At 45.6% G+C, this 21,774-nt stretch overlaps 1 protein-coding gene and 1 long non-coding RNA gene across 3 annotated transcripts in view; one reads left to right on the top strand and one right to left on the bottom strand.

Moving 5' to 3' along the window:
• Nucleotides 1-21,009, top strand: part of LOC140205419 (uncharacterized) — a 34,241-nt gene extending 13,232 nt beyond the window's left edge. The window contains exon 3 of one of the 2 annotated variants that reach the window (XR_011887837.1): nucleotides 20,940-21,009. This is a non-coding gene — a long non-coding RNA (uncharacterized lncRNA). Of the gene's footprint in view, nucleotides 1-4,994; nucleotides 5,085-20,939 lie in introns of those variants that run through there. The other variant, XR_011887836.1, reaches the window with a different exon arrangement.
• The window catches only part of ift56 (intraflagellar transport 56), an 85,361-nt gene that overhangs the window by 1,641 nt on the left and 61,946 nt on the right, over nucleotides 1-21,774 (bottom strand). Inside the window, exons 16-17 of the mRNA XM_072273017.1 lie at nucleotides 18,669-18,775; nucleotides 6,049-6,182 (exon numbers count right to left, since the gene is read on the bottom strand). Of these exons, the coding sequence (XP_072129118.1) occupies nucleotides 6,049-6,182; nucleotides 18,669-18,775 (241 nt within the window). The remainder of the gene's footprint in view (nucleotides 1-6,048; nucleotides 6,183-18,668; nucleotides 18,776-21,774) is intronic.

Genomic DNA, 21,774 nt, shown 5'->3' with positions numbered 1-21,774 from the left:
CTTTGTTTTGACCCTCCGTCCACACTGAAACGGCGTTTTCATCCCCCGAAAACAGAGATTTTCGAAAACACTCTCCAGAGTGTGTAAATTTGAAAACAATTGTTTCGCGTTGTAGTGTAGATGGGGTAAACGGAGAGATTTAAAAATGCTGTCATGACAACACCACAACAACAATGCTTTTTCTGCTTCTGCTTGGTACTGCCGGACGGCTGTTATAACTCACAGTCGGTGTGAGCTTTTTTGACTAGATCCCCTAAATTAATTTGATTGAGTCTATCTTTAAAAATATTAATGTCACAAATACTGCGCAGGTCTGGTGGCAGAAGATTCCACTCTCTTGTTGATCTTGGGTAGAGGATGGCTTCATGCGTGTGTTGTTTACTTTATTGTCTACGTTAATAGTTTGTTTGGAATTAAACATCTCTACTGCTTTGCTGACCTTGTAGTTGTTTGTAACTCGCAACTGTCTGTCCAAACGAAGAAGTCCGGTCTGATTTTTCCAGCGGAGGTTTTCTTTGTATTCCTCGAAGACATTGTTGAAAACTTTCTTTCTCTGTTGTTGTTGGTACTCTAGTTTTATTCTATGGAAATAGCACAACGCCGCCACGGAAATGTAAATATTATACTGTTTCCTCTTCGCTTGATTTCTGTAGATGTGTCTGCGCATGCCCAGTAGGAGGAGATTCGCCCAAATATCTGTTTTAATGTGGACAGAGATAATTTGAAAATCGCGTAGTGTGGATGCCTGTCGTTTTTACTCGAAACCGGCGTTTTCAAAATTATCTAGTCTAGTGTGGATGTAGCCTAAAATATTAACATTGTGGCGTGGGAGTTAGCTACACACAAACATAATTCCAACATCATTCATTGGCTGTCCTGAAAAGGGTGTGAATTGTGCTGCTTAAACAATTCTATTTTGTGGGTCTCATCTGATACCTCAATCAAGAGGCCATTGTTGTCATGCAAGGTAAATTAGCAAACTTGCCAGCTGAGCCTCATCTGGCTTCTATACAAGCACTGTCCATAAGGATTTAACACTTTAGGATAATCAGCTTAGTTGGCTGCCCCTCTAGCATGGGCTGCTGAAACCAACCAAGTTCCCTACTGTGGTTTTGAATGAAATCAGCAAAGTCACCATAGAACGCAGCTAATTCAACACATCATGCCCGCGTCAGGTCTTTGAAGGGGGCTACTGAATCCATTCCACACTCCCTGTTAATTCTATGTAGTCCTACAGGCTTTTCCTTTCAAGTAAGAGGTACGAAACTTTGCAAGTTATTTTATCTCTGCTTCCACCCACACCCCAATACATTCCACATCATCACCCTTAAGTGCATTAAGAAAATCCAACCCCCCAACCTCGTTTTTAATTCTTCTGTTTGATATTATAATTTTGTTTCATCTGGTCACTCAACTTCCTGTCTGTTGTACTTGTGTCTACATACACAAAGCCCCCTCCCAATAATGTTTCAAAACCCTATAAAAGCAAAAAAAAGGTCAAGAGAGGATTTAACCAGTTCCTCAAGCCTCGCCAAGTAACTGAAATCTGTCATCTTTGGAGGGTGACCCTGATATTACCCTGGTCAAAATGGACCTGCCACTCACTGCTTCCATTCATTGAATTGCTAGTAAAGTAACAATAGATCCAATGTTACTTTGCCCTTGCTGTCTTTTGTTGGTGCTCCCTCTGCAAGATGTCACAACTGGAGGTGAAAGTTCCCAAACCCCTGCTGGCTGCTGAGAAGCTGCAAGAAAGCAGCTGTCGTGCCTTAGTCATAAAACCCCTGACTCTGTTCCTTCACTTGAGAAAGTGGAAGGCATGGAATGGCGGCTTGACCTTTGTGGCAACGCACAGGGACTGTAGCTGAAGCAGATCATCCACACCAGGGGAGAAAAATCACTAGCATCAGCCCACATCAAGCAGTCTATTCAAACCGTCAGAACAGTGTAATGTAAACCCAGAGAGTTACTGCCGATGGTTGGTGATACTGATATTCAGTGGGATGGGCTGTAAATTAATCTCAGAATCAGAAATCAGGTTTAATATCACCGGCATGTGTCGTGAAATTTGTTGTTATGCAGCAGCAGTACAATGAAATACATAATAAGAACTAGATTACAGTAAATTACAGTACACACACACTCAGACCCCACTCAACACTGAGGATGTGTTCCTCAGAGGTGGAGTGCTATGTAAATCAGTGTTGTGCAGGGTCATTGTAACATTACGTAAATGAACATACGTGCCTGATTTTTTTTAATGATATTTGTATGATATTTTACGTATACCCAGTAGTTCTTGGAGTAACAAGTGCACTAATCAGTACATCAGAGGAGCAGCAACACGTCGCAGCAGCAGCAGAGGGAAGCGGATGGTGGTTCCATCACCAAGCTGCGGGTCCTCCTCCAGCTTTGGCTTCTTAAGATTTGACGGCCTTTTCTTAAGTTTCCTCTCATGAAGCAGTTGTCGGTAGCAGGAAATCATGTTGCGAACACCTCTCTTTGCCTTATTGCCTCACTCCCAGTCAGGGTCATTATCGATGAACCGGTTCATGATTTGTGTGATCGTGGTGATGCTAGTGCTGAGGGATTTTGTGGCGAGACTTCTTGCTGATGTTTCTTCCTCTCCGTCCGTGTCCTCAGATTCACCCAAGCGGCGTTGCTCTGCCAAGTCTCGAAGCTCTTCGTTATTAAGGCTCTCAGCATGAGAATCCAGTAACTCTTCAACATCGCCATCATTAACATCCTCGTGCCGTATCACTTTCAGTTTCACATCCACGCTAATACTTTCCCTGGACACCTTCGATGTACTACCCTCAATTTTCTGTCTGTTGTACTTGTGTCTTCTTACACAAAGCCCCCTCCCAATAATGTTCAAAGCCAAGATTGGACTCATAAGCCACTTGAGAGCCCATAAGTAGATCAACAGAACAAAGACCATTATCCTCGACCTCGAGGGATAGCCACGACTAACTACCCTCACTGGAAGTTGCAGGTCATTTTCCAGACATTATGGGTGAACAAATGGAATAAATTGCTGAGGGAGCAAGAACATTTACGCACGCGGGGAGGCAGAGCGTGAGCTAATAGGTGATTGGCTGTGAGGGGCTCAGAAAAGCGCTCTCATTGGCTGATTTAATGTTTACTGTAAGGGTGGCCACTCTTGAGAAGTTTTAAATGTTGCTCAGAATGAATTTCTGTCACTTAAAAAAATTTCACTAAAGAAATGAATAACCAAGTTGTAACGAATTAGTGAGGTAGCATTTATGGGTTCATTGTCCATTCAGAAATCTGATGGCAGAGAGGAAGAAGCTATTCCTGAATTGTTGAGTGTGTGCCTTCAGGCTCCTGTACCTCCTTCCTGACGGTAGCAATGGGAAGAGGGCATGTCCTGGGTGACAGGGTCTAATGATGGACGCCACCTTCTTGAGGCATCGCTCCTTGAAGGTGTCCTAGATGCTGGGGAGGACAGTGCCCATGATGGAGCTGACTGAGTTTACAATGTTGTACAGCTTATTTCGATCCTGTGCAGTGGACCCCCATACCAGATGGTGATCCAACCAGTCAGAACATCCTCCACGGTACATCTGTAGAAATTTGCGAGTGTCTTTCATGACATACCAAATCCCCTCAAACTCCTAATGAAATATAGCTGCTGTCATGCCTCTTTGTAACTGCAATATGTTGGGGCCCAGGATAGATCCTCAGAGATGTTGACAACCAGGAACTTGAAATTGCTCACCCTTTCCACTTCTGATCCCTTGATGAGGACTGGCATGTGTTCCCTTGTCACACTCTTTCGGAAGGCCACAATCAATTTTTTGGTCTTACTGATGCTGATGTGATACCATTCAACTAACTGATATACCTCGCTCCTGTATGCCTCCTTGTCACCATTTGAATTTCTGCCAACAGTAGTTGTGTCTTTGGCAAATTTATAGATGGCATTTGAGCTACCTAGCCACACAGTAGAGGGTGTAGAGAGAGCAGAGCAGTGGGCTAATCACACATCTCTGAGGTGCGCCAGTGCTGATCATCAGCGAGGTGGAGGTATCATTTCTGATCCGTACAGACCATGGTCTTCTGGTCAGGAAGTCGAGGATCCAGTTGTAGAACAGAGGTACAGAGGCCCAGGTTTTGGAGCTTCTTGATTAGGACAATAAGAATGATTGTGTTAAACGCCAAGCTGTAGTCAATAAACAGCAGCTGACGTAGGTGTTAGTCCCACCCGAATCTGCTTAAACAATGTCAGGAGAGGAGATTCTGTTGGACTCTCCCTCCTGAAGGATCGCTGTGTGAATAAAGATCTATATTTCCTACTTCCATGTGACTCAGTTTTAGTTCTGTTAACCTGCATGGATTTCATTTTAAACCAACACAGCCACCACACCCTTATCTGCCTACCTTCTCTGGAACAGTGAATGAGGAAATACCTGAATGTATTAACTCTTGAGAGATCCGCAAAGGGCAAACAAAAAGTGTCTATTTCTCTCACCTGCAGAACCACTACGAGGGAGTAAGTTCATTGGTAGATTAGAGAGAAATAGAGGAAAAAAAACATTTCACTCAACAAGTAGTGGAGTTTGAGCTCAGTGGCTGAGTTCATGATTTAAGATACAGACCCTGACTACATTTAAAAGTGCCTGTGCACTTTAAAAGTACAGGAAGAGCTATAACCTTCCAACTTTGGACCAGGAACTAGGAAATGAATTAAACGAAGTCCATGTTTGGTCGACACAGATCTTGATCTGCGAGCAGCCTCCTTCTGTCATAAGTTTCTCTAACTCTGTGTATCCAGGTTTAGGAACAGTTATTATCCCTCAACTATCATGTTCTTGTACCAAAGGGGACAACTTCACTCAACTTCACTTGCCCTGTCACTGAACTGTTCCTGCAACCAATGGACTCGCTTTCAAGGACTCTGCATCTCATGTTCAAAATATTTATTGCTCATTAATTTATTATTATTATTTCTTTCTTTTTGTCTTCTGCAGAGTTTGCTGTCTTCTACACTCTGGTTGAATGCCCAAGTTGGGTGGTCCTTCATTGATTCTGTTATGGTTATTATTCTACAGATTTATTGGGTATGCTGGCAAGAAAATGAATCTCGGCGTTGTATATGGTGACATATGTACTTTGATAATAAATTTACTTTGAGCTTTGAATCTCTGATAAAACATGTGAACTAATGTTTCAATCCTAGCTTCTAACACAGGGGTCCCCAACCTTTTTTGCACCGCGGACTGGTTTAATATTGACAATATTCTTGCAGACCGGCCGACCCGGGGGGGGGGGGGGTGTTCAAGTAGGGTTAAACTCACCTCAACATGTCTTTTACAGTTAGGGTTGCCAACTTTCTCACTCCCAAATAAGGAACAAAAGTAGCAGCCAAATACAGGACAGCGTTTACCCCGAGGAAGACTACCATGATCATGAAGCCTTGCGTGGGCACCTGCATGTGCATGCGTGACGTGCTGATTTTTTCCCCCACAAACCGGTTTTCACTTAATTTTCCCAACTACACTGTACATACATTATTTTTACTTTATATAGGCTGCCTATTTATCATATCATTCCTGCTTTTACTATATGTTAGTATTATTTTCGATTTTATGTGTTATTTGGAATGATTTGGTAGGTTATTTTTTTGGGTCTGGGAACGCTCAAAAATTTTTCCCATATAAATGAATGGTAATTGCTTCTTTGTTTTACGCCACTTCGGCACGAAAGGTTTCATAGGAACGCTCTACCTTAGCGGGGGAAATACGGGACAAGGGCGGTCCGGTATGGGACAAACCAATTTAGCCCAATATACAGGATGTCCCGGCAAATACGGGACAGTTGGAAACCCTATGTTCAAGTTCAACAGTGCGTGACAGGGAATGAGGAAAGGTGCAGCTGACTCATATCGTTTCCTCGCGGCCCGGTAGCATATGCTTTATGGCCCGGTATTGGTCTGCAGGCCGGTGGTTGGACACCGCTGTTCTAACAGATGAACATTAAGTTTGATTTCAATATTTAATGTAAGCTATTAATATTGGTACATACTTTGGTTCACGGCCGGCAAGAATCATTTGGAAGATACCAACACAAGCTCCACGCTTCCCTTCCCAATATTCCGGGTTTGGATCCAGGCGCTCAAGAACATCAAAAGCTTTAGCAGCATAGTAGAACTGTCCCATCTGAAAACAGATATAATAACTGAGATCTCGAGATTCACCATTTATAATTCATTACTTTGAAGTTCCATTGTATACATTAAAAGATATTTTTTATGAAATAGTAAGGGAAAAAGCAATGGAATTGCCATCATAGAAATTGGTTATTTGGTTGAACTGCTTTGTGCCAATGTTTTCCCACTCCGGTGAAGTCAGATTTTGCGTAACCTTCTGATCAAAACTTCATACTAACATGATCATCTATCTCTAGCTATCAAATATTGCTATGATAATTGTATGTTCTAGTATCAATTGTTTGGTAACAATAAAGTATAATACTGCCCAATTCCACTCCTGTTTTAACTCTTCTTCTGACTTTGTGATTTTGCTGTCTTAAAATTGACTATTCTAATATAATCTCTAGTCTTGTTTCCTACACTCCACATTTTTGGGATGTGGGAAGAAACTGGAGCAGCTGGGGAAAAACCTTGAGAGTTGTTGGTGACACACCATCCTGGAATGTGGGAGTGCTCATCAGGTTACAGACTTGTTCCTTGTGGATGGTGGAATGAGATTCAGGTGTCCAGGGAGTGAGTGAGTGAGTGAGTCACTCAATACTTCTTAAAAAAATATTATTTTGAAAATCAACTTTATTCACTAAATTTTATATGAATACAAAAACCAATATATGCCTTCTACAGTTTTACTGTTGTTCAGCTTGTCCATTCAGTTCCATACGCTGGGGGCATTTCCATATTCTGTGCTTCCCCAGGAAGCCTTTGTATTAGCTACTCCACAGCGCCCCTCAGCATGTTCGCCTGTTGAATGGAGGAGTCAGCAGGGCATTCCTTTCCGGATGTCTCACTGTACCGTAGGACCAACAAGTTTTGGGCAGATCAAAGAGCGCCTTTTACCGAGTTGATGATCTTATAGCAGCATTTGGTACTTGTCTCAGTGTGTCCCGGGGAACCGCTCATAGATCAAGAAGCCCTCTATGACTCAGTTGCTTGGGATGAAATGCAACCTTTGCATCCTTCACCAGACCTCCTTTACAAATACACAGACACACAGAGTCTGCAAAGAGATGGGTGACCATCTCATTCTCATCACAGTCACCCCAAGGGCAGTGGGCATTGGGAGTGACATTCCGACCGCACAGGAAGGGTGTGACAGGGAGGGTCAGTTAGGTGAGGTTTTGTTGGTGAGTTCTGATGATGGGACATTGTGCCAGATGATTTGGATAGTCTGCTCAGGAAATGACCCATTGCGTCTTTGTCTCGCATTGCCTGCATTATATTCTGTGCTGACCACTGCCTGATCGAACGTGTTCTCCTGAAAGGACTTTTCTGTGAAGGATAGGTGGTGCAGCAACGTCCAACTAACTGGATGACAATGGGGCTGGGTCCATCCTCTGCAATATGGGGGACAGGTAGAGCCTCAGTAGGCTACAATAACTGATGCCTGTGTACTTGGGTTCCAAACACAACCTGATGCAGCCACACAAAAAGTGCTATGTAATTCTTGAGAAAAGGTATTGTGACTCACTTTCTAGCACACACGAACCAGCTCACGAAACAGCGCGCGCAGGCAGAGAGGCTGGCCCCAGAAAGGGCGCCGGCCATCTTCACCAGCAGGGGGAAAATCCCGCGCGCGAAAAGGGTCTGGGAATATGCTTTCCCCACAGCAGTCCCGCCCAGGGAGGGTGGGAACGGGAAGGCTTTAAAGCAGGCCGCGAAGTTTGAATAAACCTCTTTCATCACAACTCTAACTCACCGACTACGGGTGGTTATTTTAGCATTGTGTGCAGCACACCGCTACAATTGGTGACCCCGACGGCCCAAACGATATTTGGACCAGAGATGCTGACGCCGCATCTGTTCACACAGTTTCGTTAAAACTGCCAAGCTTTTGGCCGCTGCGACCCCATCTGTGGTTCGAACAAGCAGAAGCTTAATTCCACATTCGGCAGATAACCTCGGAGTCCACTCGTTACTACTACGTGCTGAGCTCACTCGACCAGGAGACTGCTGCACAAGTTGAGGAGTTTATACAGTCGCCCCCGGAGGACGGCAAATACACAGCATTCAAAGCCCTGCTCATAAGGACTTTCGGACTCTCACGGCGCGAACGAGCATGCCGCTTAATGCACCTGGATGGTTTGGGAGACAGGCCGCCGTCGGCATTAATGAACGAGATGCTGGCCCTGGCTGAAGGACACAAACCCCGCCTCATGTTTGAGCAGGCGTTCCTAGAGCAACTGCCCGAGGACATATGCCTACTGCTGTCCGACGCAGATTTCAGCAACCCCCGGGAGGTGGCGGCCCGAGTAGATGCGCTGTGGAATGCCAGGAAAGAGAGAGGGGCGTCCGTCGGACAGATCACCAAGCCGCGTGCCCAACGACAGACCAGACCAGGCCTGGCAGCAGAGCCTACAAAACCTGGGGACGGGAGTGAGGAGCCCAACGAACAATGGTGCTTCTACCACCAGCGGTGGGGCACAGAGGCCCGCCACTGCAGACCACCCTGCAAATTCCCAGGAAACGCCAGGGCCAGCCGCCGCTGATGGCTACGGCGGCTGGCCATCAGGACAGCCTCCTGTATGTCTGGGACAAGCAGTCGGGACGCCGCTTTTTGGTCAACACCAAGCGGAGATCAGCGTCTTACCTCCAACGAGTTACGACACCCACAACAGAGAACTGGGACCCACCCTGAGGGCCGCAAATGGCAGCACAATATGAACCTACAGCACCTGCACGGTGCGGCTACAGTTCAGCTCCAGTCGGTTCACGTGGGACTTTACACTGGCCGCTGTGGCCCAACCACTCCTGGGGGTGGATTTTCTGCGAGCCCACAGCCTGCTGGTCGACCTGCAAGGGAAGCGATTAGTCCACGCCAAGACTTTACAAACATTCTCCCTGGGTGAAGCAAAGTTGCCAGCCCCACACTTGGACTCCATCACGCTGTCTGACGACGAATTCACCAGGGTCCTGGCGGATTTCCCATCAGTACTGATACCGCAGTTCACGGCAGCCATGCCCAGACACGGAGTACAGCACCACATCCCGACCCAGGGACCACCCTCCACGCCCCTGCTCGAAGGCTTCCCCCAGACAAGCTCCGACTGGCGAAGGAGGAGTTCAAGAAGATAGAGGAATTGGGGATCAGACGACAGTCCAACAGCCCATGGGCCTCACCCCTGCACATGGTGCCCAAGGCAACGGGGGGCTGGAGACTATGCGGTGACTACCTCAGACTGAACGAGGCTACAACGCCAGACCGCTACCCTGTGCCACACAGTCAAGACTTTGCAGTAAACCTACACGGCGCAAGGATCTTTTCCAAGGTAGACCTCGTCCGGGGATACCATCAAATCCCGGTACATCCAGACGACATCCCCAAAACAGCACTCATCACCCTGTTCGGCCTTTTCGAATTCCTTTGAATGCCGTTCAGCCTAAAGAATGCCGCACAGACGTTCCAGCGGCTAATGGACGCGGTGGGACGCGACCTGGACTTTGCATTCATCTATTTGGATGACATCCTCATAGCCAGCAGTAGTCGTCAGGAGCATCTGTCCCACCTCTGCCAGCGCTACTCCCGCCTGAGCGAATTTGGCCTCAATCAAGCCAGCCAAATGCCAGTTTGGACTCGATACCATTGACTTCCTGGGCCACAGGATTACTAAAGACAGGGCAACCCCGCTGCCCGCCAAGGTAGACGCGGTCCGCCACTTCCCCCGACCCAACACAATCAAAGGCCTGCAGGAATTCGTGGGTATGGTGAATTTCTACCACCGTTTCCTCCCCTCAGCAGCCGGAACCATGCGACCCCTGTTCACTCTGATGTTGGGTAAGGGCAAGGACATTACCTGGGACGAAGAGGCCGCAGCCGCTTTCGTTAAAACCAAAGAAGCCTTGGCAAACGCCGCGATGCTAGTGCACCCCAGAACGGACGTTCCTACTGCCCTCACGGTGGATGCATCCAACATAGCAGTCGGTGGAGTGCTGGAACAACTCATCGACGGTCGCTGGCAACCCCTGGCGTTCTTCAGCAAACACCTACGACCACCTAAACTCAAATACAGTGCTTTCGACCGGGAGCTATTGGCACTATACCTGGCAATTCGGTATTTCAGATACTTCTTAGAAGGTAGGCCCTTCACCACGTTCACAGACCACAAGCCCCTTACCTTTGTGTTCATGAAGGTGTCCGACCCCTGGTCATCCCGCCAGCAGCGACATCTGTCCTACATCTCTGAGTACACGACGGACATCCGGCATGTCTCGGGAAAGGAAAGCATTGTGGCGGACACACTTTCCAGACCGACCATACAGGCTCTGTCCCAGGGGGTGGACTATGCAGCGCTGGCAGAGGCACAGCAGGCAGGCGCTGAGATCCCTAGTTACAGGACTGCAGTCTCTGGTTTGCAGCTTCAAGACCTCCCCGTAGGCCCAGGTGAGAGACCCTACTATGTGACATAGCTACCAGCCAACCCCACCCCGTCGTCCCAGCAGCCTGGCGCCGGCGGGTTTTCGAGTCCATTCACAACTTAGCGCACCCCTCCACCAGGACAACCATCCGGCTGGTCGCCAACAGGTTCGTGTGGCATGGACTTCGTAAACAGGTCAGTGAATGGGCCAAAACGTGCATGCAGTGCCAAATGGCCAAGGTGCAGCGGCACACCAAGGCTCTGCCGCAGCAGTTCGAATCCACCCGCCGGAGGTTCGACCACATTCATGTGGATATTGTGGGGCCCCTGCCAGTGCCGCGAGGAGCGCGGTACCTCCTAACGATGATAGACCGCTTCACCAGATGGCCAGAGGCAGTCCTGCTCACCGACACCACCTCTGAATCCTGCGCCTGAGCACTGATCGCAACCTGGGTAGCCCGCTTTGGGGTACCGGCCCACATTACCTCCGACGGGGGCGCCCAGTTCACCTCCAGCCTGTGGTCAGCTATGGCCAACCTTTTAGGATCTCAGCTACACCACACAACTGCCTACCACCCACAGTCGAACGGACTAGTGGAGCGTTTCCACCGTCACCTGAAGTCGGCTCTCATGGCCCGCCTGGAGGGGCCTAACTGGGTGGACGAGCTTCCCTGGGTCCTGCTCGGAATCCGCACGGCGCCCAAGGAAGATCTGCACACCTCGTTGGCCGAGTTGGTGTACGGTGCACCCCTGGTCGTCCCAAGAGAGTTCATACCAACCCCAAGGGGGCAAGAGGAAGAACCCGCAGCAGTCCTGGACAGACTACGTGAGGGGCTCGGTAACCTGGCCCCCATCCCCACTTCACAGCACGGACAGAGCCCGACCTGCGTACCCAAAGACCTGCAGAACTGTAAGTTTCTTTTTGTACGACAGGGAAGACACTGGGTACTGCTACAGCGGCCCTATGAGGGCCGTTTAAGGTGATCAGGAATAACGAGTCCACGTTCGTGCTGGACATTGGGGGGAGAGAGGAGGTTTTTACGGTGGATCGACTCAAACTGGCCCATGTGAACTTGGTGCAGCCAGTCCGGGCTCAGGCACCGCGGCGCAGGGGAAGACCTCCCAAACAGAGGCCGATCCAGACTGTGGACATTGGGGGAGGTATCACCTGTTCTGGGGCGGGGGGGGTTATGTGGCGACCCACTTTCTAGCACACATGAACCAGCTCACGAAACAGTGCGTGCAGGCAGAGAGGCCGGCCCCAAAAAGGGCGCCAGGCCACCTTTACCAGCAGGGGGAAAATCTCGCGCGCAGAAAGGGTCTGGGAATATGCTTTCCCCACAGCAGTCCCGCCCAGGGAGGGCGGGAACGGGAAGGCTTTAAAGCAGGCCGCGAAGTTTGAATAAACCTCTTTCATCGCAACTCTAACTCACCGACTACAGGTGGTTATTTTAGCGCTGTGTGTAGCACACCGCTACAGTATCATCACATCATTTACAAGCAAACGGGGGAAGATGAGGAGGAGGAGATCAGTAGCTGGAAACCCATATCACTGTTGAAAATGGATTACAGGATCCTGTCCAAGGTCAATGCCAATCAGGTCAAATCAAGAGCTATACCAGGCAGGAAAGCCTTTGACATCCTTGTACTGTTCAGGAACACTATTGCAGAGCAGAGGGTGACAATAGTGTGGGTTCTGGAGTCACAGAAAAGGAAGAATAGGAAGGAATGCCAGATTTCCTCCCCTAAAGGACATTAGTAAATGTGATGGCTTTTAATGACTATTTTAAGCAAATTTAAATTTACAACAGCGATCTAGTTTGAACTGGAGTCCCTGGATTATCACTCCAGGCTTCTGAATTATTAGTCTGGTAATTTAACTACTCTGAACCCCTGTCACCTTTCTAACTTCCTCCATACCCAAAACCCTTGCAATATCTAAGCTTGTGTAATTCAGGCCTTTGGAACATCACTGATCTGAACTGCTCTCCAGTAATAGCAGTGCCTTCAGCTAATGAGGCGCCAAGGCATGGAACTGTAAACACAAAAGAACTGCAGGAAGTACAAAACTAAAGAAGAAAGTGCTGGAAATTGTTGGCAGGTCGGGCTGCAACAATGGGAATTGAAAGAGTCGATGTCTCAGGTAGGAGGCTCTTTATCAGACTGAAAAGAACACAAAAGAATCTTGTAAAGTGACAGGGAGGATGGGAAAAGGGGATGTCTCTTTGACAGCGTTATCCAAGTGACCAGTTGTGGGGTTCCTCCTCAGAATTTCGCCACATTTCTTTTTTTCCAATTAAGAATTTTGACCGTTTTCATCTTGCATTCCGGTGTTAAATTTTGTTCGAAATTGTATGAAGTGCCATGGGGTATCCACTGTGCTAAACGTGCTAAATAAAGCCCTGATGTAGTTATTGCTCTAGATTACTTTCCTCCTCTAGCTAGCAAAAATCAATACATAATCGGACAAGAACATCAATGACATTTTGTTGGCAGCAATGGGCTCAGCTCCAAGGTTGTGAGAGCTACAAGTGGTGGAAGCTGTAGTCTTCATTATGGAATGAAATGTTTGTTGGGAAGTAATCAATTTTTAAGTAGCTCACAAATAGTTAAAAGCAGAGAAGTTTTAATGAAAAGGTCACAAGAAATCTAACACTGATCATTATTTAATTTTATTTGTAACGGCAAGGTGAAAGTTGCAGAAATTGTGAACTTTACAAATTTTTTTGGACTTGGCCATTAGTTCTGAGAGCTGCTCTATTATGTTTTTTGAGAGTCAGCAAAGAGATACTGGTGGGATTGCTCAGACAGTACACAGAAGGTCCTCATGCAAATTAGCAACATTTAGAGAGTAGCACAAACACTGGCTTGATGGGTTGCCTGTGGAGCTTTCAGGAAGTCCATCTGCCCCACAGGAGGGGAAAGTCAGTAGCTGGTAGGATGTGTTCCCAGTACTGAAATGGGCTGAGTGCTGGGGCCACTTATTCTCCATTTACAGTGTGACAGGATCCAAGCCACAGAACTGGCTTGCTCCTCAGAAACAAAACTGTTTGAATTGTTTTTGTAAATTACCATGATTAATTAAAAAGTTAATACACTTTTCTGTAATTTTGACCATCTTGTCTACATGAACTATTTTAATGAGAGTTTGGAGCAATGAAGTCGAGGAATAGGGGACAGTTTACACAATTCAAGTGGGAGGAGGCTCTTAAGGAGTTGCATCAATATTTCAGTGTTAGGATCCTTCAGTAGTTTGCATCTAGATGTTTTATAAAGAGTCTGTCATGTACGACCAGATCATTCAGGCCTGCTGGTCTCCACTCCAACTCACTCAGCTCACCTTGTACCTGCTATTACCCCACATACTGCCCATGGAGATAACACGGGACTGCTACTGCCATCCCATCCGACCTCTATTCCAATATCTTACATGCAACATGAGATACTGAGTCAATTTCCACTGCCATAAACAAGACCAAGAAGATTTTATGATGTCTACATAAAAAATTTGGATGAGGAAACAACTTATTTTTATTTATTGAGATACAGCATGGAATAGACCCTTCTGGCCTTCAACCACACCGCCCAGCAACCCACCTATTTGACCCTAACCTATTCATGGGAAAATTTACAATGACCGCATTAACCTACCAACCTGCACGACTTTGGGCTGTGGGAGGAAACTGGAGCACCTGGAGGAAACCTACATGATCACAGAGAGAATGTACAAACTCCTTAAAGACAACAGTGGGATTGAACCTGGGTCGCTGATACTGTAAAGTGTTTTGTTAACCACTATGCTACCGTGCTTCCATCAGCTGGGGAGTCAGTAATGAAGGTATCAATTTAAAATTGACACCAAGAGTGTGAGGAGAGGTTAGGAAAAATTTCTTTATGCAGTGTTGTTGAATGCTTGATCATAGAGACCAGGTGGGAAAAAGAGAGAGAATATTCAGAATAGATAAATATTAGGAAAGGCAGCTACAGGGCAACACATCTTTGTAAGAAGTAGGACAGAGACATTTGTCTGGGTTATTCTAGTCAAGAACTGACAAAATCATAATGAATTTGCTTTAAACTTAGGGTAAACTTACGAAATAGGACTGGGAGAATGGCATATAGCCCTTTGAGCTCGCTCACGACACATGCGGTGATGATAAATCTGTTTCTGATTCAGGTTCACGAAGATCATGGCTGCTTTTCCTTGATTCCATTTTTCAACACAATCCCAACCTCCCTTAATGATACCAATGTCCCAGAAATCGATCGAACACTCTTTCCAATGAACATAATGACTAATCCTGCAGTTATTAGGTGAAGTTGCTTCTACAGGTTCACCACCTCCTTTGTGAAGAAATTTCACTCATCTCAGTCTTAAATGTTCTACCCATTCTCCCCAAACCATGCTCCCAGTTAAAGACTTCTCAGTCAGAGAAAACATCCTCTTTGCATCCAGTCTGTCAAGTCTTTGAACAATTCTGTAACTTTCAATGAGATCTCCTTTCATCCTTTGACATTCTAAAAGTCTTAGTCCAATCAACCTGCCCACATATAGCAAATTCACCATCTTTGTGACATTCCCAGTGAATATTCTCTGTACTCTTTCTACATCATCTACATCTGTTCTTGTCAAGGAGACCAAAATGGCAGATAGTATTCCAAATGCATCTCAGCATGATCTTATACAATTATAAGACCTCCTCCTCCTGTAATCAAACTCTCTCATTCTAAAGGCTAACACACTATTTACCGTCTCAATCATTTCCTGCACTCGTATAGTCATAGTCATACTTTATTGATCCCGGGGGAAATTGGTTTTTGTTACAGTTACTCCATAAATAATAAATAGTAATAGAACCATAAATAGTTAAATAGTAATACGTAAATTATGAAATAAGTCCAGGACCAGCCTATTGGCTCAGGATGTCTGACCCTCCAAGGGAGGAGTTGTAAAGTTTGATGGCCACAGGCAGGAATGACTTCCTATGACGCTCTGTGCTGCATCTCGGTGGAATGAATCTCTGGCTGAATGTACTCCTGTGCCCACCCAGTACATAATGTAGTGGATGGGAGACATTGACCAAGATGGCATGCAACTTAGACAGCATTCTCTTTTCAGACACCATCATGAGAGAGTCCAGTTCCATTCCCACAACATCACTGGCCTTAGGAATGAGTTTGTTGATCCTGTTGGTGTCTGCCACCCTCAGCCTGCTGCCCCAGCACACAACAGCAAACATGATACCACTGGCCACCACAGACTTGTAGAACATCCTCAGCATCAGTATCTTGAGTAAACAAGTATATCCAGATCTCTTTGAACATCAACACCAACCAAACTCTCTCTCCTTTTAACAAATACTCCACTCAAGTTCAAGTTCATGAATATAGCCAAACAAAACAGCGTTACTCCTCTCTTGATATTTGCAGCAAAGTGGACATCATCACAATTTTCCACATTATAAGCCAACTCACCCAGCTTTCCCATATCATCTTGAAGCCTCTGTACTCACTCCTCTGTGCTAACAAAGCCCCTGGATATAGCATCATCAGCAAAATAAAAAATAATATTTGTACCATCAGGCAAACTGTTATTACCACCTGTGGTTCAGCCACTTAAAAATTTACCAATGATACAACTGTTGTGGGCAATATCTTAGATGGTGACGAGGAGGCGTACAGGAGTGGAGTAGATCAGCTGGTTGAGTGGTGTCACAACAACAATTTTACATTCTATGTCAGCAGTAAAGGCATCCGTTAGTCTTGCGGGACCATGGATCTGCGCCTGGAAAGTCTTCACTCTCCAGGGCGCAGGCCTGGGCAAGGTTGTATGGAAGACCGGCAGTTGCCCATGCTGCAAGTCTCCCCTCTCCACGACACCGATGTTGTCCAAGGGAAGGGCATGAGGACCCATACAGCTTGGCACCAGTGTCATCACAGAGCGATGTGTGATTAAGTGCCTTGCTCAAGGACACAACACGTTGCCTCGGCTGGGGCTCGAACTCACGACCTTCAGGTCACTAGTCTAATGCCTTAACCACTTCTATGTCAGCAAGACAAAAGAAATGGAGGTAGACTTCAGGAAGGTGAAGTCGAGGGATCACACACCAGTCCTCATTGAGGTGTCAGCAGTGGCAAAGGGGAGCAGTCTCGTTTCTGGGTGTCAACATCCTGGAAGATCTACCCTGGGCCCGACATACTGATGTAATCATGAAGAAAGCATGCCAGTGGCTATATCTCATTAGGAGTTTGAGGATCCACTGGTTGGGGTTGCCCTTTATCCATTCTACTAGTTAAATCCTGAGAGAGCCTGCAACAAATTAGTCACCTTTCATAAAATTACATTGACTATTCTGAATCCTACTATTCTTTTCAAGGTATTCTGTATCAACATCCGTCATTACAGTTTCCAGTATTTTCCCTACCATTGAAATCACACGATGCTTCTTAATGAGGCTGCTTCATTCTGGTATGGCAGCCTCCTCTGCACCTGGGATTGAGACACATCCTCGGAACATAGCTGAGGTAACTTCAGTCAGAACCTAACCATGCAGGACCTAATCCCGAACACTTTGCGTATACAGTACATGTCTGAAATGAAAATTGTTTCATTCACCAGTTTTGACCTCTCATCAGGATCTACACACGCTTCAGCAAATAACAAGAAAAGATGTATTTAAATAACAGCTTTCACAATCTTCAGGCAAGCCAAAGCATTCTACAGCACTAATTACTCAGTAGTGTGCAATTGTTTGAAATCAAATAACCTTGCCTGGTGTCTCAGGGCTGGGTGTAGCTGGACCTGCGCCTCTCCCCACCCCGACACTCCTTCTCTGCCACCTGTCTCACACCCCTCCTGCGGCGTTCCACCCCTGGCATTCCCAACATTGTTTGCTCCTGCCAGATTTACAAACTTGCTCTCCACTCCACGTTGTCAAATACAGTATTGTGAAAACATCTTAGGTGCCCTGGCTATTTACATGTGCCCAAGATTTTTGCACAGTACTGTAGTAATCAGAAAAGGCAAGAAAAAAAATAACTAACAAATTGTGTACACTCCCATTAACAGCAATAAATCACTAGATACTATAACCACAAATGGGGCCACACAGCAATGAACAATGTCTGCTTTTCTTCGTGCTTATCCTTAATCAGTCTGTTATTTGCCTCTCAAGTAGCTGGTGCAGATTAATAACCCTACAGGATTTATAGGTTACAAGTAAACAAGTCTTATCTTCTTGGAAGGATTTCGTGAATAACAGCGCCAAGTCTGAACAATGGGTGAATTCAATAAAAACAATTACAAAAAAGGAATCAAAATAAAGGGTTAAGAGAAAAAAAGTAATAAGATACTTAAAACACATTTAACTACAATTGAAATCTTTAAGATTTTACAACAGTCATAGGTAGCTAACATTCAATGCAGCGAGACAGCAGTAATCAGCATTTACCAGCATTCTTAAATTTGAGGTTATTTAATTTCCTGTAACACATTCGGTGACATCAACAGTGCAAACGTGTCATTCCACTGCAAGTTTAAATGAGGAACCCAGCAGCAAGTAGGTGGACAGAAATCTTTCAACTGGCATTTTTAACAACACATCTCCTCCAATATGAAGGTGCTGAGTAATTGCATACATGATCAGCAGTATTTTGTCAATCAGCCTATGTGCTTTTAGTGATCAATGATGTTGGCCAAGGTATAAATATTCAACGAGAGAGATGAAGAGTACTTCTCTGCTCTTTAAGTAGTACTCCGTGTTTTGTTATTCCCACCCAAGGAGAAAGACCCAAAATGCAGTACAGCACTTCCTCAGTACTGTGCTAAAATGGCAGCCTGGATAATGGCTCAAATCTCTGGAGTGGGATCTGAATCCACTACCTCTGCCTAATGAACCATGGTCAACATGTTAACTTGGATTGAACGAAACTATATAATCATCAAGAAGCCATAAGCAAACGCTACAGCAATTTGAAAAAATTAATTACTGTAAGCTTTGTAAAAGTATATTTACACTATTTGCTACAGTTAGTACAATATCTTTAGCAACAACCTCTCCTCAAGTGCTTGCTTCATTTACCTTGTAGCAGTCATTCGCCAAGAGTTGTAGGAGGCTGAAAGACTCTCCAGATGTCTCCATCTTTAGATAAAGCTCCCATGCCATACGTGGTTTCTTGTTCATGATATCTAGGAAGGATGGAAAGAGTAAGAACTTTTGAAATTGAGTCAGCACCACACTTGTATGCAAAGACTAGGCATCAGAAAATAGGGGAAAAGGATATGGGATATGCAGCAGTACCTCACAAATGAGATAGTTCTTGTGTTACAAAGACCTTCTTCTGTAAACTATAGTGCTCTAGGAGCATTTATATTTTATGGCAAAAATGTCGAGTAAGCAAAGGGTTAGTTTTTTTCTGTAAATGCCATGAACTCAACCACTACATATGTAGTCTGCTGAGAACTAGATCTATGGCATTGAAGACTGGCGATCCAGAACTGTACAAGAAGTCCACATATGACATAGGGAAGATTATTTTAAGAGTGAAAAAATAATTCCGATTGAGGTTAGAAAAGGAATTGGATGATTGTTAGCTCTGGCAGGGTTTGCAGTCCATTACTTCCTATAAACTGAAACCTATAATGGCTGCAATGCTTCACTCCCAGATGAACTCAATGTCTTTTGGGCACACTTTGAAAGGGAGAATACAACTACACTGTGCGAATCCCTACAGCATCCAGTGACCCTGAGATTTCTGTCTCGAAGGCCAAAGTCTGAACATCTTTCAAGAAAATGAACCCTCACAAGGCATCAGGCCCTGATAGTGTAGCTGGTAGGGCTCTCAAAGCCTATCCAACCATTTGGCAAGAGTGTTCAAGGATATCTTCAATCTCGAACTGCTGCAGTCAGAGATTCCCACCTGCTTCAAAAGTGCAACAATCATACCAGTACCCAAGAAGAGCAGGGTGAGCTGCCTCAACAAACATCATCCAGTAGCACTCGTGTCTACTGTGATGAAGTGCTTTGAGAGGTTGGACATGGTTAGATTCAACTCCTGCCTAAGCAAGGAACTAGACCCATTGCAATTTGCCTGTCATTCAATAGGTCTAGAGCAGATGAAACCTCATTGGCTCTCCACCCAGCCTTGGATCACCTGGACAATAGTTGATATTAGCTGTTCATTGGCTGCTGTTTATTGATTACAGCTCAGTGTTCGGCACAATCACTCTCTCAGTTTTAATCAATAAGTTCTAAAACCTGGGCCTTGGTACCACCTTCTGCAACTGGATCCTTGACTTCCTCACCGGGAGACCACAATCTGTGCATTTCAGAAATAACATCTCCTCCTCGCTGACCATTAACGCTGGCGCACCTCAAGGATGAGTGCCTTGCCCACTGCTCTACTCCATCGACACCCATGACTGTGTAGATAAGCACAGCTCAACTGCCATATATAAATTTGCTGATGACACAACTTTTGTTGGCAGAGTTTCAGACAGCGATAAGGATCTTCAGGAGCGAATTTAACACATTTCACGACACATGTCAGTGATAATAAACCTGATTCTGATTCTGAGATAGATCAGCTGGTCGAGTGGTATCGCAACAACAACCTTGCACTCAATGTCAGTAAGACCAAGGAAATAATTGTGGGGTTCAGGAAGGGGTAGTCAAAGGAACACACACCAGTCCTCATCTAGGGATCAGCAGTGGAAAGGGTGAGCAGTTTCAAGTTCCAGAAATACTGGCACATAGAGGGTCTTGGGCCCAACATTTTGATGCAATTACAAAGAAAGCACATCAGCAGCTCTACTTCACTAAGAGTTTGAGGACACTTGGTATGTCACCAAAGACTCAAATTTCTGTAGTTGTACCATGGAGAGCATTCTAACTGGTTGTATAATCATCTGGTATGGAGGGGCCACTACACAGGATCAGGAAAAGCTGCAGAAAGTTGTAAACTCAGCCAACTCCATCATGGGCACTAGCCTCTCCAGCATCGAGGACACCTTCAAAAGGTGATGCCTCAGAAAGACGGCATCCATTATTAGGAGCCCCATCACCATCAAGGAGGTGGTACAGGAGCCTGAAGACACACACTCAACCTTTCAGGAACAGTTTCTTCCTCTCCACCATTAGATTTCTGAATGGACAATAAATTCATGAACACTATCTTATTCCCCCCCCCCTCTTTTTACACGACTGATTTAATTTATTTTTTATACATACTGCTTATTATAATTTACAGTTTTATTATTATAGCATTGTACTACTGCCGCAAAACAATAAAATTTCATGATATATGCCAGTGATATTAGACCTGATTCTGATTTATTTCATGCTTTCTTACAGGGACACCACAGAACAAAGCAGACTAAGGTGGCTTCAAGTCTTTGTGCCAGAGCACACTGCTATTCCTGTGTATAATCATTTCAGCTTTGTAGCAGAAAAGTTGACTCATTAAACTGGCTTCAGTGAAGTAAGACTGCTTTACACCAAGTGATCTGTCTTTCCTGACCTATCCTGCATTGTCATGCTAGTAAACACGAGGAATTTTGCAGATGCTGGAAATTCAAGCAACACACATCAAAGTTGCTGGTGAACGCAGCAGGCCAGGCAGCATCTCTAGGAAGAGGTACAGTCGACGTTTCAGGCCGAGACCCTTGGTCAGGACTAACTGAAGGAAGAGCTAGTAAGAGATTTGAAAGTGGGAGGGGGAGGGGGAGTTCTGTTAAACAGTCTATACACCTAGTGGCCACTTTATTAGGTACACCTGCACATTAATGCAGTTACCTAAACAGTCAATCATGTGGCAGCAACTCACTGCATAAGAGCATGCAGACACGGTCAACAGGTTCAGTTATTGTTCAGACCAAACATAAGGATAGGGAAGAAATGTGTTCAAAGTGACTTTGACCGTGGAATGATTGTTGTTGCCAGACAAGGTGCTTTGAGTATCTCAGAAACTGCTGATCTCCTGGGATTTTCACACATATCAGTCCCTAAACTTTACAGAGAATGGTGCGAAAATGTTCCGCTTACCCGGATAAGTGCCAGAGTTGTATATAACTCCCTTGTCCATTTGTCCCCCCAATCCCTCCCCACTGATCTCCCTCCTGGCACTTATCCGTGTAAGCGGAACAAGTGCTACACATGCCCTTACACTTCCTCCCTTACCACCATTCAG

The sequence above is a fragment of the Mobula birostris genome, chromosome 11 (genome assembly GCF_030028105.1).
Source record: "Mobula birostris isolate sMobBir1 chromosome 11, sMobBir1.hap1, whole genome shotgun sequence".
Lineage (NCBI taxonomy): Eukaryota > Metazoa > Chordata > Chondrichthyes > Myliobatiformes > Myliobatidae > Mobula > Mobula birostris.
Note: the sequence above shows the minus strand (reverse complement) of the source record. Positions and strands in the feature narration are given on the sequence as shown.